Source organism: Muntiacus reevesi, chromosome X (genome assembly GCF_963930625.1).
Source record: "Muntiacus reevesi chromosome X, mMunRee1.1, whole genome shotgun sequence".
Classification (NCBI taxonomy): domain Eukaryota; kingdom Metazoa; phylum Chordata; class Mammalia; order Artiodactyla; family Cervidae; genus Muntiacus; species Muntiacus reevesi.
In genome coordinates this window covers 62,836,853-62,852,965 of record NC_089271.1, presented here as the reverse complement: position 1 = coordinate 62,852,965, position 16,113 = coordinate 62,836,853, and the positions used below count along the sequence as shown (strand labels likewise).

General features: G+C 47.5%; 1 protein-coding gene across 1 annotated transcript; it reads right to left on the bottom strand.

Moving 5' to 3' along the window:
- Positions 1 to 12,039: 12,039 nt before the first annotated feature.
- LOC136154490 (uncharacterized protein CXorf49 homolog) lies at positions 12,040 to 15,840 on the bottom strand. The gene is made up of 6 exons (XM_065916750.1): positions 14,533 to 15,840; positions 13,740 to 13,896; positions 13,455 to 13,553; positions 12,403 to 12,426; positions 12,214 to 12,248; positions 12,040 to 12,102 (listed from the first exon to the last, which is right to left on the bottom strand). Exons 1-6 carry the CDS (start codon positions 15,838 to 15,840, stop codon positions 12,040 to 12,042), a joined length of 1,686 nt encoding a protein of 561 aa, XP_065772822.1.
- Positions 15,841 to 16,113: the final 273 nt, after the last annotated feature.

Here is a 16,113-nt window from a genome sequence, read left to right as displayed (position 1 = left end):
CACGTAGGTAAGTTGTGCCCGGGGAGAAGTCCAGCACCAGCATCAGCACCACCCTTGGGCAGAGAGGGACCCGGGACTTTGGTCACCAGGGTGAGGAAGTAGAGAAGCTCAGGGAAGTGGAGGTGCAAGGGCGTGAACACAACCCCTCATTCACTTTTTGCCAGGCTCCCTTCCCTCCTCTGAGCACACAGTTCAGACCAACTACCTCACTATAATGTTGCTGGAAACATAGACATCACAGGCCTTGACTCAGCCCCAAGCCTTCCACTTCCAGTGGGAAATCTGTGGCAGGGCCTGAGGCATAGGTTAAAGAAATCCATCTGGGCGCCAGGGGGTAGGAGGAATGAAGAAACCTGGCCTCATTCAGGGCACACCTGTTGCCTTTCCCACTCATGCCCCTTCTCCAGCCTGGGAAACAGTGACAGCTGCTTTGGAGAGCCCTAGGCCCCAACCTGCCTGATTCTGCTACCTGTCCAACACCTGGGAAGATGCTCCCTCCGCATCACACCCACACCCCACCAGCACCAGCCCCAGGTCTACCTCTCTCTCTGGACTCTTGAGGGAGATTGGCACAAACCGAGAAGGTAGACTAGGTGAGTCCTGAAGAGGGAGCCTAGGGTGGTGAGCACAGTAATCTTGCCCAAAGATGTCCAAGTCCTAATCCCTGCAGTTGGCTTGTATTTTCCCTTGTGTCATAACAGTGGGTTATGCTTGCAGATGCAATAAAGGCTGCTACTCAGCTGACTTAATGTGAGGTGAGTCTCACCTGCATTGGCCAGATTTGCCCGGGCACACTGGGGCTGCCAGATTTTCCACCTTGACTATCCCTGGGTAACTATCCCAGTTCCTGGGCCCTCCGAGTGTTTGAATGACTGTGTTGTTCTTGGTGCCCTTGTGCTTGTGCAATAGTGAAGGCCTGGTAAGTACTGCTCAGATGCAGATGAAGAACAGATCTGTAGGTTTGAACCCCCCTTTTGTTCCAATCCAATCACTTCTTCCTCCCTAGTCCTCTTGAGGTATCTGCCAGCCTGACTTTTCCAGTGATGATTCACCTTTTTTTAAATTAATTGATTAATTAATTTTACTTTACAACATTGTATTGGTTTGCCATACATTGACTGAATCCGCCACGGGTGTGCATGTGTTCCCCATCATGATCCCCCCTCCCACCTCCCTCCCCATCCCAGTACACCAGCCCCGAGCATCCTGTATCATGCATCAAACCTGGACTGGCGATTCGTTTCACATTGATAATTTACATGTTTCAGTGCCATTCTCCCATAGCATCCCACCCTCGCCCTCTCCCATAGAGTCCAAAGACTGTTCAATACATCTGTGTCTATTTTGCTGTCTTGCATATAGTGTTACCATTACCATCTTTCTAAATTCCCTATATATGCATTAGTATACTCTATTGGTGTTTTTCTTTCTGGCTTCCTTCACTCTGTATAATGGGCTCCAGTTTCATCCATCTCATTAGATCTGATTTAAATGTATTCTTTTTAATGGTTGAGTAATATTCCATTGTGTATATGTAGCACAGCTTTCTTATCCATTCGTCTGCTGATGGACATCTAGCTTGTTTCCATGTCCTGGCTATTAAAAACAGTGTTGTGGTGAAAATTGGCGTACACATGTCTCTTTCAATTCTGGTTTCCTCAGTGTGTATGACCAGCAGCGGGATTGCTGTGTCATATGGCAGTTCTATTTCCAGTTTTTTAAGGAATCTCCACACAGTTCTCCATAGTGGTTGCACTAGTTTGCATTCCCACCAACAGTGAAAGAGGGTTCCCTATCCTCCACACCCTCTCCAGCATTTATTGCTTGTACACTTTAGATAGCTGCCATTCTGATTGGCGTGAAATGGTACCTCCTTGTGGTTTTGATTTGCATTTCTCTGATAATGAGTGCTGTTGAGCATCTTTTCATATGTTTGTTAGCCATCTGTATGTCTTCATTGAAGAAATGCCTCTTTAGTTCTTTGGCTCACTTTTTGATCAGGTCATTTATTTTTCTGGAATCGAGCTGCAAGTGTTGCTTGTATCTTTTTGAGATTCATTCTTTGTCCGTTGCTTCATTTGCTATTATTTTCTCTCATTCTGAAGGCTGTCTTTTCACCTTGCTTATAGTTTGCTGAGTTGTGCAGAAGCATTTAATTTTAATTAGGTCCCCAAAAGGGACAGGGGCATTAAGTACTAAAATCTTACCTATCGATAATTACTCTAAATGTAACTGGATTTAGTTCTCCAGCAAAAGGAATAGAGTGGATGGATGGATTAAAAAAAAAAAAAAACACTGAAAAATTGTGCACAACTGCACTGCTGCCTACAGGAGACTCACTTCAGGTTTAAGCTCATACATATGCTCAAAGTGAAGGCATGGTGAAAGGTATTCCATGAAAGTGGTAAACAAAAGAGAGCAGGAGTAGCCACACCAATATCAGACAAAATAGGCTTTAAGCCAAAAATGGTAATTTGAGACAAAAAAAAGTCATTATATAATGATAAAGGGTGTCAGTTCATCGAGATGATACAAGGATTGTGAATATTAATATATATCCACCCACCATTGGAACACCTGTGTATATTGAGCAAATACTGACAGATCTGAACAGCTAAATAGGTAACAACACGACAATAATAGGGGATTTGAATATTCCACTTCCACAATGGATAGATTACCCACATGAGATCAACAAAAGGAAAGAGGAAATGGGCTTGAACCATACTGTAGCCCAGATGGACTTAACAGAATTATACAACATTCCATCTCACAGCAGCAGAACAAATTCTTCTCAAGGGCAAATGGAACCTCTTCCAGGATGGATCATATGATAGCTCCTGAAATATCTCTAATTAAATTTAAGAAGATTGAAACCACACCAAGTATCTTTTGTGAGTACAATGGCATGAAACGAGAAATCAGTAACAGGAACAAAGCTGGAAAATTCACAAATATCTGGATATTAAATAGCACACTCCTGAGCAACTAACGGGTCAAAGAAGAAGTAAAATGGTATATTTAAGAATATCTCGAAACAAATGAAAACAGAACCACAATGTACTACAAAAGCAGGCCTAAGAAAGAAGTTTATAATGATAAATGAATACATTAAGAAACAAGAAAGAGGGATTCTCCGTTGGCTCAGTGGAAAAGAATCTGCTTGCCAATGCAGGATACACAGGTTCATGCCCTGATCTGGGAGAATCCCACAAGCCGCAGAGCAACCAAGCCTGTGCACTACAACTATGAGCCTGTGCTCCACAACAAGAAAAGCCACTGCAACCGGGGGCCTGCACACCACAACTAGAGAGGAGCCCCCATTTGCTGCTACTGGAGAAAAGCCTGCACATCAACGGAGACCAAGCTTGGCCAAAAATAAATACATGGGAATGAAATTATATTTTTTTAAAAAAAGAAACAAGAAAGCTACCAAATAAACAACCTTGTGGAATAAGGGAAAAAAAGAAAAAGCTAAGTGCAAAGTTAGAGATAGAAGGAAACAACAAAGATCAGAGAAGAAAAAAAATTGAAATGGAGACCAGAGAATGAATAGAAAAGATCAATGAAAATAAGAGCTGGCTTTTTGAAATGATAAACAAAATTGACAAACTTGTTACTAGATTAACTCAGAAAAAAGAGTTCAAACAAATAAAATCAGAAATGAAAGAAGAGACATTACAATGACACCACAGCAATACAAAGATTGTGAGAGACAATTATGAACAGTCATACACCATCAAACTAGAAATCTAGGAATGGATAAATTTCTAGAAACATGCACTTTACCAAGACTGAATCATGTAGAAATAGAAAATACGAACAGACCAATTATGAGCAAGGAGATCAAATCAGTGAAGGCAAAATAAAACACCTCTCAGCAAAGAAAAGGCCAAGACCAGGTGGTTTCAATTGTGAATTCTACCGATCATTTAAGGAAGAATTAATGCCAGTCTTTCTCAAACTCTTCCAGAAAACTAAAAAGGGTGAAATACTTCTGAACTCATTTCACAAGGCCAGTGTTATCTGATACCAAGGTCAGAGAAAGACACTACAAGAAAACTATAGACTAATGTCACTGATGTCACTGAAATTCTTAACAAAATAGCAGGCCAAACTCAACAGCACATGAAAAGAAGTATATACCATGACCAAGTGAGAATTATCCCTGAGAGGCGAGGGTGGTTCAACCTATTTAAATCAGTAAGTGTGATATACCACATTAAAAAGTGAAAACTTAGAATCATATGATCTCTTTGATATATGAAGAAAAAGCATTTGGCAAAATACATCACTTCAGGATAAAAATGCTGAACAAGCTGGGTATAGAAGGAACATACTTCAACATATTAAAGACCATATATGACAAGCCCACCATCAGTATCATACTAAACAGTGAAAGGTGATGTCACACATGACCAAAAAATGTCTGGGAAATTGTTCTAGTTTAAAGGACACTAAAGAGACACGAAAACTGAATGCAATGCATGTTCTTTGATTGGAAGCAGAATTAAAAATATAGTGACAAAGAACAGTTTGGGGACATGTGGATTTTGAATGAGTGACTTCAGTAGATAATTGTATTGCTTCAAAGTTAAATTTTCTAAGTTTGAAAACTGCTTAAGATGTTGTAGCGATCAACATGTAAAAGAATGAAAGTAGAACACTTCCTAAACACCATACACAAAGATAAATTCAAGATAGATTAAAGACCTAAATGTAAAGCCAGAAACTATAAAACTCTTAGAGGAAAACATAGGCAGAACACTCAATGACATAAGTCAAAGCAAGATCCTCCATGACCAGCTCCTAGACTAATGGAAATAAAAACAAAAATAAACAAGTGGGACCTAATTAAACTTAAAAGCTTTTGCACAGCAAAGGAAACTATCAACAAGGTGAAATGACAATGCTCAGAATGGGAAAACATATTAGCAAATGAAACAACTGACAAAGGATTAATTTCCAAAATATACAACCAGCTCATACAAGTCAATACCAGAGAAACAAACAACCCAATCAAAAAGTGGGGCAAAGACCTAAACGGGCATTTCTCCAAAGAAGACATACAGATGGCTAACAAACATATGAAAAGATGCTCAGCATCACTCATTATTAGAGAAATGCAAATCAAAACTACAATGAGATATCACCTCACACCGGTCAGAATGGCCATCATCAAAAAGTCTACAAACAATAAATGCTGGAGAGGGTGTGGAGAAAAGGGACACCTCTTGCACTGTTGGTAGGAATGTAAATTGACACAGTCACTAGTGAAGACGGTATGGAGATTCCTTTAAGAAGTAGGAGTAAAACCACCATGTGACACAGCAATCCCACTCCTAGGCATATACCCTAAGGACACCAAAATTGAAAAAGACACATGTACCCCAATGTCCATTGCAGCACTGTTCACAATAGCTAGGACACGGAAGCAACCTAGATGTCCATCGACTGATGCATGGGTAACGAAGCTGTAGTACATATACACAATGAAATAATACTCAGCCACAAAAAGGAATGCATTTGAATCAGTTCTAATGTGGTGGAAAAACCTAGAGCCTATTATACAGAGAGAAATAAGTCAGAAAGAGAAAAATAAATATTGTATACACTGATGCATATATATGGAATCTAGAAAGATGATACCAATGAATTTATTTGCAGGGCAGCAATGGAGAAACAGATATAGAGAACAGAGTTATGGACATGGGGAGAGGGGAGGAGAGGGTGAGATGTATGGAGAGAGTAACATGGAAACTTACATTACCATATGTAAAATAGATGGCCAATGGGAATTTGCTGTATGTCTCAGGGAACTCAAACAGGGGCTCTGTATCAACCTAGAGGGGCAGGGTAGAGAAGGAGATGGGAGGGAGGTTCAAGAGGGAGGGGAATATGTATACCTGTGGCTGATTCATGTTGATGTTTGACAGAAAACAAAACTCTATAAAGAACGATCATCTCTAGGTCCATCCATGTTGATGCAGATGGCATTATTTCTTTCTTTTTTATGGCTAATATTCCATTGTATGCATATATATATATATACACACACATCTTCTTTACCCATTCTATTCCACGTGTGTATGTATGTGTGTATAGATATAGATATATAGACATATTTATGTGTGTGTATGTATATGTATATTTATATCACATCTTCTCTCTTCATTCCTCTGTTGATGGACATTTAGGTTACTTCCATGTCTTGGCTATTTTGAAGTAGTTTTCCCACACCACCTTCTGAAGAGACTCTCTTTTCTCCATTGTATATTCTTGCCTCCTTTGTCACAGAGTAATTGACCATAAGTGCATGGGTTTATTTCTGGGCTTTCTACCCTGTAACATTGATCTTTGTGTCTGTCTTTGTGCTGGTACCATGCTGTTTTGATTACTGTATCTTTGTAGCACAGTCTAAGGTCAGGGAGCATAATTTCTACAACTATATTCTTCTTTCTTAAGATTGTTTCCACAATTCAGAGCTGTTTGTGTTTCCATGCCATTTTGAAAATTATTTGTTCCAGTTGTGTGAAAAATGCCATTGGTAACTTAATAGGGATTGCACTGAAATCCGTAGATTACCATGGGTACCGTGGACATGTTACAATATTGATTCTTCCAATCCAAGTTCAGTTCAGTTCAGTTTAGTCGTGCAGTCATGTCTGACTCTTTATGATCCCATGGACTGCAGAACGCCAGGCTTCCCTGTCCATCACCAACTCCCGGAACTTACTCAAACTCATGTCCATCCAGCCGGTGATGCCATCCAAACACCTCATCCTCTGTCGTCCCCTTTTTCTCCCACCTTCAATCGTTCCCAGTATCAGGGTCTCTTCCAATGAGTCAGTTCTTCGCATCAGGTGGCCAAAGTATTGGGGTTTCAGCTTCAGCATCAGTACTTCCAATGAATATTCAGGACTGATTTCCTTTCGGATGGACTGGTTGGATCTCCTTGCAGTCCAAGGGACTCGAAAGAGTCTTCTCCAACACGAGAGTTCAAAAGTGTCATTCTTCGGCACTCAGCATTTTTATAATCCAAGACTCACATCCATGCATGACTACTGGAAAAACCATACCTTTAACTAGACAGACATTTGTCGGCAAAGTAATGTCTCTGCTTTTTAATATGCTGTCTAGGTTGGTCATAGCTTTTCTTCCAAGGAGCAAACGTCTTTTAATTTCATGGCTGCAGTCACCATCTGCAGTGATTTTGGGGCCCCCCCAAAATAAAGTCTGTCACTGTTTCCACTGTTTCCCCATCTATTTGCCAGGAAGTGATGGGACCCGATGCCATGATCTTCGTTTTTTGAATGTTGAGTTTTAAGCCAGCTTTTCCACTCTCCTCTTTCACCTTCATCAAGAGGCTCTTTAGTTTCTCTCCGTTTTCTGCCACTAGAGTGGTATCCCCTGCCTATCTGAGGTTATTGCTATTTCTCCTGGCAATCTTGATTTCAGCCTGTGACTCATCCAGCCCAGCATTTCACATGATGTATTCTGATTATTTAATCAGGGTGACAAAATACAGCCTTGATGTATTCCTTTCCCAATTTTGAACCAGTCCATTGTTCCATGTTTGGTTCTAACTGTTGCTTCTTGACCCGCATACAGGTTTCTCAGGAGACAGGTAAATTGGTCTGGTACTCCCATCTCAGATGATAGAGAATCTGACTGCAATGCAGGAAACATGAGTTCTGGTCCCTGGGTCAGGAAGATCCCCTGGAGAAGGGGAATGGCTTCTCGCTTCAGTATTCTTGCCTGGAGAAACCCATAAACAGAGGAGCCTGGTGGGTTACAGTCCATGGGTTTGCCAAGAGTCACACACGACTGAGCAACTAATACTTTCACTTTCACGTACTAGCATGTGAAATGAGCACAATTGTATTGTAATTTGAACGTTCTTTGGCATTACCCTTCTTTGGGATTGGACCCCATGAGCAGGATAGAAATGTAACAGATTTCTATATAATGCTTTTGTACACTGCAACTTTACTGAATTGATTATGAATTCTAGTAGATTTCAGGTGGCATCCTTAGGATTTCCAGTGTATAGTAACATGTCATCTGCAAACAGTGACAGTTTTAATTTTCCTTTTCCATTTTGGATTCCCTTTGTTTCTTTTTTTTTTTCTTTTTCAGTGGGTTTTGTCATACATTGATATGAATCAGCCATAGAGTTACACGTATTCCCCATCCCAGTCCCCCATCCCACCTCCCTTTCCACCCGATTCCTCTGGGTCTTCCCAGCCCACCAGGCCCGAGCACTTGACTCATGCATCCCACCTGGGCTGGTGGTCTGTTTCACCACAGATAATATACATGCTGTTCTTTCGAAACATCCCACCCTCACCTTCTCCCACAGAGTTCAAAAGTCTGTTCTGCATCCCTCTGTTTCTTTTTCTTCTCTGATTGCCATCTCAAAATGTACTTTCTACAATTTATTAAATAATATGGGTTTATTGAAATTAATTTACACACAAAATCTAAGTGCCTGCAAACATGCTATTATGGAACCACCACTACAATCAACATAAAAAATATTTTCATCAGCTACAAAATTGTTTCATGCTCTTTGGTAGTTTAACCCCTCATCTCAAGCCCGAGACCCTGGCAATCCCCAGTCTGTTTTCTTGTGTCTATAGTTTGGCCTCCTCAAGACTGTGAAGTAAATGGAATCGGGCAGTATGGAGATTTATCCATTTGGATTCCTCAGAGAAAAGAACATATAGGTGACTTCTGGATGTGCAATGTACACTTATGTCACCTGAATATAGTTACATGGGTTGATTGGTTCATAATCATTTGTGATACTGAGGGCTTACACTCTCCACAACGTGTATATGTATAGTCTGTTAAATTCATATTTAATTCAATGTAATTAACCTTTTATGTTTGGAAGGGCTATTTTATGGAAAAGCAATAGTAAATCCTTTTTAAAAGGTGAATCATCATTGTAAAAGTCAGGCTGGCAGATACCTCAAGAGGACTAGGGAGGAAGAAGTGATTGGATTGGAACAAAAGAGGGATTCAAAACTACAATTCTGTTCTTCATCTGCATCTGAGCAGTACTTACCAGGCCTTCAATATTGTACAAGCACAAAAATCTGGCAGCCCCAGTGTGCCTGACCGGATCTGGCCAATGCAGGTGAGTTACCCCACATTAAGTCAGCTGGGTAGCAGTCTTTAATCCATCTGCAAGCATAAGCCACTGTTACCACGCAAAGGAAATAAAAGCCAACTGCAGGGATTAGGACTTGGACATTTTGTGGCAAAATTACTGTGCTCAGCACCCGAGGTTCCCTCTTCAGGACCCACCTACTCTACATTCTTGGTTTGTGCAAATCTCCCTCGAGAGTCCAGAGACAGAGGTAGACCTGGGGCTGGTGCTGGTGGGGTGTGGATGTGACGGGGAGGGAGCATCTTCCCAGGTGTTGGACAGGTAGCAGAATCAGGCAGGTTGGGGCCTAGGGCTCTCCAAAGCAGCTGTCACTGTCGGCCAGGCTGAAGAAGGGGCATGAGGGGGAAAGGCAACAGGGGTGCCCTGAATGAGGCCGGGTTTCTTCATTCCTCCTACCCCCTGGGGCTCAGATGGATTTCTTTAACCTATGCCTCAAGCCCTGCCACGGATTTCCCACTGGAAATGGAAGGTTTGGGGCTGAGCCAAGGCCTGTGAGGTCTATGTTTCCAGCAACATTATAGTGAGGTAGTTGGTCTGAGCTGTGTGTTCAGAGGAGGGAAGGGAGCCTGGTAGAAAGTGAACAAGGGGTTGTGTTCACACCATCACACCTCCACTTCCCTGAGCTTCTCTACTTCCTCACCCTGGTGACCAAAGTCCCAGGCCCCTCTCTGCCCAAGGGTGGTGCTGATGCTGGTGCTGAACTTCTCCCCGGGCACAACTTACCTACATGTCTCGGTGGGCAGAGACCTCTCAGCTGGATGGTCTCTGGCAAATTTACTCACTCGGACAACAGCGAGATGGGCTACACCACCAGGCAATAACCACTGGATCAGCTGCAAACTAAGTGATCAAGCCCACCTGCTCCAGGGAGGGGTTTGAGTGGAAGGAGTAAGTCCCACACATGTTCTTTTCCGACCCTGAGGTCTCTGCGGTTCCCAACCCTCCTGCTCTGTCCACCTGACCTCATGCCATGAGCCCTGGAAGGAAGTCACCATGAGAGCATAGGGGAAGGGTGGACCCAAGTGCTCCCCATTGCTCAGGTGCAGTCACCCCTAACTCCCCACAAGTAACCCAGGTTGGGGGGGTTCTCCTGTTTCTAAGATGGGCAGCCATATCCCATGTACCCTTCCCATTTTTACCCATCCACACCCTCAGCAGTTGGCAGACATCACAGAATTGCAAGTTAGGATCCAGTGCCTCCTCCAGCGACTCCAACATTTTGAGATGTCCTGTCCTGAGGTTTGGTGAACTGCATCCTCTCCTTCTATGTTTTGGTAATGTGACAACATCCCTTGAATAAAGCAGATCCGACCCTTGCTTTGGCTCACTCAATGCCTTACCGGATCTGGACCAGTCTCTTACTTCCATTACTGCCTGAATCACATCTTTCTGCCTCAAGGGCCATTATCCCTGATGACTTTTATTCACACAGAGAGATGCCCAGGCACAAGCTTTGAATGTGCTACCCACCATCAAACCCTCTTTTGTGAAATAAAACCATGGTGTTTCAGGAAGGGAGTCAGGCAGAACCTACCCTCACTTCACTCAAATACAAATGTGTCCCTCTGAGTCACAGGCTGACACAGCCCTGGGGTCTTGGCTAAGAGAAGGAAGTCCTCCTCAAACTTCAGGGTGGGGGGGGGGGGGAAATTGAACACAGATTTCAGACCCTGTCTTGGGTGCCCTAACAAGTAGTCTGGCAGACTGAGCTGGGACACTCCGGGAAATAGCATTTGCAGGAAAATCTATGTCATGGGGCTGATGGAACAGTATTTGATGGAGACCTTGTAAGAACACAGACTTACCAACCATACTTGTCATAGAGCCTGACAGGCCCCTTTCCACCCAAGGGCAGAGAGACATCCAGGCTGCAGGAGTGTAGGCTGGTCAGCTGGCTAGGGCAGGGAGGATATGAAAGCTCCAAGGACTGGACCATCCATCTCTAGCTGTCAGGGTGCACTCCGCCCCAGATTGGCACCAGACGCCTCTCCTGACTTCCAGCTCAGCAACTAACCTGAGCATTTCTCCTGTATTCCCTGTACCTTCACTCCTGCTCCCCAGTTCACTGGGTCCAAGATTCATCCTCATGCCCTTTACTGAACCCGAGGAAGTGGGAGCAAAAGTTTTGGTGCCTGAGTCTCAGGGGTGAGTGCTAAACAGGAGAGGGGGAGAGTATGCAGGTTCCTGCTTGCAAGCTGGTACTGGGGGGTGGGGTGGGGATCCACTGAGAGGGTAGGGCCCAGGAAGGGGGAAGATGAGCAAACCTGTGCCTGTTACCACCTGCTTAAGTAAACATGCAGGCAAGGTCATGGATGACAAGCCAGGGGAGGGATCGAGGGTGCTCTGACAGGAAAGCAGAGTGGTCAGGGTAAGCAGGACAATGAGTGCAGTGAGGGAACGGTGAAAGACTGGAGCTCTGTAAGGGGGTCATGAGTTCCTTCCAACAGGGAAGCAGAGTGGCAGCAATGAATGGAAACTGCTAAACCCCAGAGGAGGGTGTTTAGAGAAATAGAAAGGGCCTTCAGGCAAAAGGGAGGACGTGCCAATGTGGCCAGACAGAGGCCACACAGAACACAGACTGGGGGCGCTCCGCTGGTCTGATGGCCTGGATGGTAGCAGAGGCTGACCCAGAGATCCCAACACTAATTCCAGAGGTACTGTTCTGGAAAATGTTCTGATGTGGAACAGCTCCCCACCAGGCCTCGTCCCACTCCCTTAACCCCTACCCCCCAGAGACAGGGCAGAACACAGAACATGAGAAGTCCTTTAATCAAACACTGCTGTGACACTGGGCAGAGAGGGGGCAAAACAAAGGGCAGAGGATGCCCTGGTGGAGGCAGAACAAGAGGCAACAAGCTTGGCTATAGCTCGCCGGCCTTGGAGGTCAACTGCTGCTCCTCTTGCAGGAAGATACTGGACTCAACCTGTAAAACAGCAGAATCAGGGAAGAGCCTCAAGCCAGGGCCAGCCCACAGCCTTGCTCAAGAGCCAACGTTGTGGGAAGGGGCATGCAGGGTGTAACACTCACTTCAAACGATCTGGAACTTGTCAGCCAGGTACCGCTTGGAGGCTGCAACAGGGAGAGGCATAAACAGGTGCTCCAGACAGACGGAATAGAAGCCTGTGCCCCTGTCCCCGTGGGGAACCACCTAGCCCTGCAACCTGAAACACACATACCCCCAACCACGATGCAAAGAGCTCTGGGCCTGATCACTCCCCGCTACCGGAATTAAATGTGGAGCCATTTCCTAAAAGGAGACAAAATGTGTCAAGAGCTCTCAAGCTCCGGGCCATGCCCAAACCATTCAAAAACTGTCTCGCGAACAATCCAACAAGACCCTTAGAGACCACAACAGATCAACAAGGCGTCTCTACAAGTCCTATCAGGAGCTCTCTAGGACTCGTCTGGCTGGCAGAGTATGCACGCAGTCCACACAGTACTTTGCTACTTGTCCGCACGCCCAGCTGAACATGCACCGCACACTCCAGGGACAGGTTTGATAGGTTCTCCTCCCCACAGGAATGCTGATCCCTATAAGCCCCCCTGCACCTGCAGCCCACCCCACCACAAGGGCCCACCCTGCTTCTGCACTAAGAACCTGCTGCTCTCTGTCCCTGGTTCCTCATACCAAGTTGCTCCTTAAGGTCGTCTATTTCTCTCTGTAGCACCAGACACTAGGCCAGCAGACACAGGAGGAAGAGAAATGGTTAGTATACACCCGCCTCCCCTCTCCTCCTCCTCTCCTCTCCCCCGGGCCCTCCATCCCAAAGCCAGGTGTCTAGACTGGCAAGGGAAAAACTTTCCTCCGGGGAAAGGAGGTGGGCTCCCTCCCTGGGGTTCGGGATGGGGGTGGGGGGGGCCCACACATGTCAGTTGAACTTGGACCCAGATCCCACCATGGGGTTTGGGTGTGCATTTCCAGGAGCCAGAAGAAGTATTACCCGAGGACACCCCTGCCTTCCGGGTAGCTGCTGCTGTCTTTTCGGTCTTGTGGGGTGGTCAGTTGGTTCCTGGTCACCTGAGAGGGAAAGGACACACAATCCAGCTTCCCAGGTTCCCAGTGAGGTGGAAAGGGCCAGGTCGGGTCTAACCTGAGGTGAGGCCATACCACCCTCTGCTAGCATCAAGCCTCCCCTGCTCTGCCCGGCAGGCAGTCCAAATCTTCTCTCTGGGCCTGCCCCTCCTTTTCCTTAGGGGCAGCCATTTCACCACGATGGTCGGCAAAGACTCTGGTTCTGGGTTCGAGCCTCCCAGAGTGGCAGCCACAGCCAGCACCTGGGAGAGCAATGTGGGCAAACAGCACTTCACGGAAAAGGCTATTAGCCTGCAGGTCTACGCCCAGACTAGCTGTTGGGGCACTGCCACCGATCACCCCTGCCAAACAAATCCCACACAGAAGGTGAGGGGGCCAGGTCCAGCCCTGTTGACACCCTGTTTCCCATGGGAGAAGCGGCCTGAGAGCAAGGCTGAGCCCCCAGAAGAGAGAGAGAGAGTCAGAGACAGAGGTTTCTGCCCTCACCCCTGGCCTCCTCCCCACATATCAAAACCCAGGACACTCACCTGAGGGGCCAGGCCCTCTGGGCATGACTCCTCCCTTGTTACTGGCCATGGGCTCTGAGTTTCCTGAATCCCGTGCCCCTCTGATGTAGAGGTTGGCGCTGCTGTGTTCTCCATGATGCATCCATGGACAAGATGGCCCTGGCCTGTCAGTGGTCAGCTAAAAACAAAAATTTCTCACTAATCTGGAGTAAGGGTGTGTGTGTGTGCACACGAGCGTGTGTGTACCAGTGCATTTATATGTCTGTGTCAGTCTGTGTGAGAGCTCGAGTGACTCAAGACGGAGCTGAGGCAGGGAATTGGAAAGAGAATTGAAAGGCTGATCACTTTAGCAAATTCTCTCTCAGTCAGCCCCAGGCCAGTAGGCAGAGCTGAGCTGGGGTCAACAGTTTGGCACTGAGAAACCTGGGCACCCTGCAAGGAAGGTTTGGGGAAGAGCTAGGAAGTAGGAAGCAGGAAAGTGATGCGTCTAAACACCGAAGCTCTGTGAAGCTTTTAAGGGGTCCCCTCAAATCAATTCAGCTATCAGCTCTCCCTTCCACTCCAGCCCCAGCCTCGTGGAGGAGGCTGGAAACAGGCCAAGGGTGGAGAACCGAGCCCAGCACACCCGAAGTGCTACCTTAACGTTTGTCCCTAGTAAAAGGATCCCAATCTGGCATCCTAATGACCCAGTGACCGAGGGCCACCCAATGACGACCCCTGAGGAATGGAGAGAGGGACAAGGGGTGAAGACCTGTGCCGTGGGGAGGGTGGGAGGGGGAAGAGTGGGGAGAGAGGAGGGGTCTGGCCTACTCACTTGACCCTTTGGGAATGGGTCTCTATTTGGGTCGTTGTCTTCTCCCGACACCGCCATTGCTGCCACCAACTCCTGGGCTCGCCTAGCCACGGATTTCTTCCCAGCACCGGTGTGCTTGAACTCTTTGACTCCCGAAGGGACCAAGGCCTCCTTCTTGGACCTCCCGAGCAGCGGGATGCCGGAGATTGGGGGGAAGGTGGCCGGTTCCAGGGGAGTGGCCGAGACTCCCTGCCCCCAGGAAGGGAAGGTTCTCTCCATGGCAGGTTTGGAGATGCCCCCAAGGGATTTCTTCTCCTGGACCCCCTTCCTCCTAGGAGTGGGCCACGGCCCACTGCCTGTAGCGGCAGCTGCAGCAGCTGATACTACTGCCACTCCCGGGTAGCTGGACAGGCTGTTTCCCTTCCCCCAGAGCACGCTCTGCACTTTCTTAGGGGTAGAGATGTCCTCCTGCTCTGCACCGCCCTGCCTGCCCTGCTTTTCCACAACTGAAATTAATCCTTGCGGAGCCGAGGACAGGCAAGTGCCTGGCACGTTAAGGAGATTCTCCCTGCCTTGGACATTCGAGCGTCTGGGTGTGTTCCCAGGATCCTCGGGGCTCTTGAGCTTGGCCCGGCCTCCGTCTTTGGGAGAAATGCTCACCCTCATCAACTCTATCTCACTAAACTCCTCAGAGGACTCGGGGTCAGACAGCAGCCCGGCTGGATTTTCTGAAGGAGGCCACTGGTGATCCACAGCCACGTTCAACCTACTCTTTGTGCCTCTTTTAGGGTTCCCCCAGGCCCGGCCCGCCTTGGGCCCGCCGACCCCGTTAGGGCCAGCCTCAGCCTGTGCCGCTTCCCCACACTTATGGGCGGCACCGCCTCGATGGCAAGGACGTTCCTCGAGGTCCCACAAGTCAGACACCTCGCCGACCGCGTAGCTCTCCTGGGACAGGTATCTGCTGATGCCCAGCACGTTCAGGTAGGCCATCTGCTGCAGGATGGCCGCCATTGACTCGTCAGCCAGCTGCAAGGCATCGCCCTGGTCGTCGGCCGGGAAGCCAGACCGGCCTTCGCGGCCCCACAGCACCGGCCCTCCCGCTTCCAGCAGTTCCCGCTCTGACTCAAAGTCCTCAGGGTCTGGGAAGCCACCCCCGCCCTCACCCTCGCTGCTTCCAGTTGCCCCCGGCTCAGGGCCAGGGCTGGGGCCGGGGCCGGGGCCGGGTCCCTGCGGGGCTGTGAAGCTGGCCTCAAGGCCGCTGGTCCGCTCCCCGCAGTCTGAGCGGAAACCCGCTCCCGAAACAGACACCTCATCATCTGGGGAGCTCATGTCGTGAGATGGATTGCTGCCAGATCTGGGGCGGTGATGATTTATCTGGGTCGCGGTGGCGGCGGTTCGGGCAGGTAAGGCGGGCGGTGTCTGGAGTGCGCAGTCAAGCACCAGCCGCACCACACGCAGGAGATGGCCGCAAATAACGCGAGGCTTTCAGCGCGCCAGCCCTGCCGCCTCCTCATTGGTCCGCTTCCTGCCAACCAGCATGCGCCTTGTTTGGCCGTCCCCGCGAGGTGTAACCAATGGGGTCGAGGGCCTCCGCTGGTTTGC

Bases quoted from the DNA above. Each gene is read 5' to 3' on its own strand.
- LOC136154490 (XM_065916750.1), bottom strand. From the start codon at position 15,840: ATGAGCTCCCCAGATGATGAGGTGTCTGTTTCGGGAGCGGGTTTCCGC. The intron at 12,427-13,454 runs GTGCTGGCTGTG...GTCTCCTTTTAG, and splicing joins TGCCCACATTGCTCTCCCAG to GAAATGGCTCCACATTTAAT. The intron at 12,249-12,402 runs GTAGCGGGGAGT...TCCCTGTTGCAG, and splicing joins TGGCTCCACATTTAATTCCG to CCTCCAAGCGGTACCTGGCT.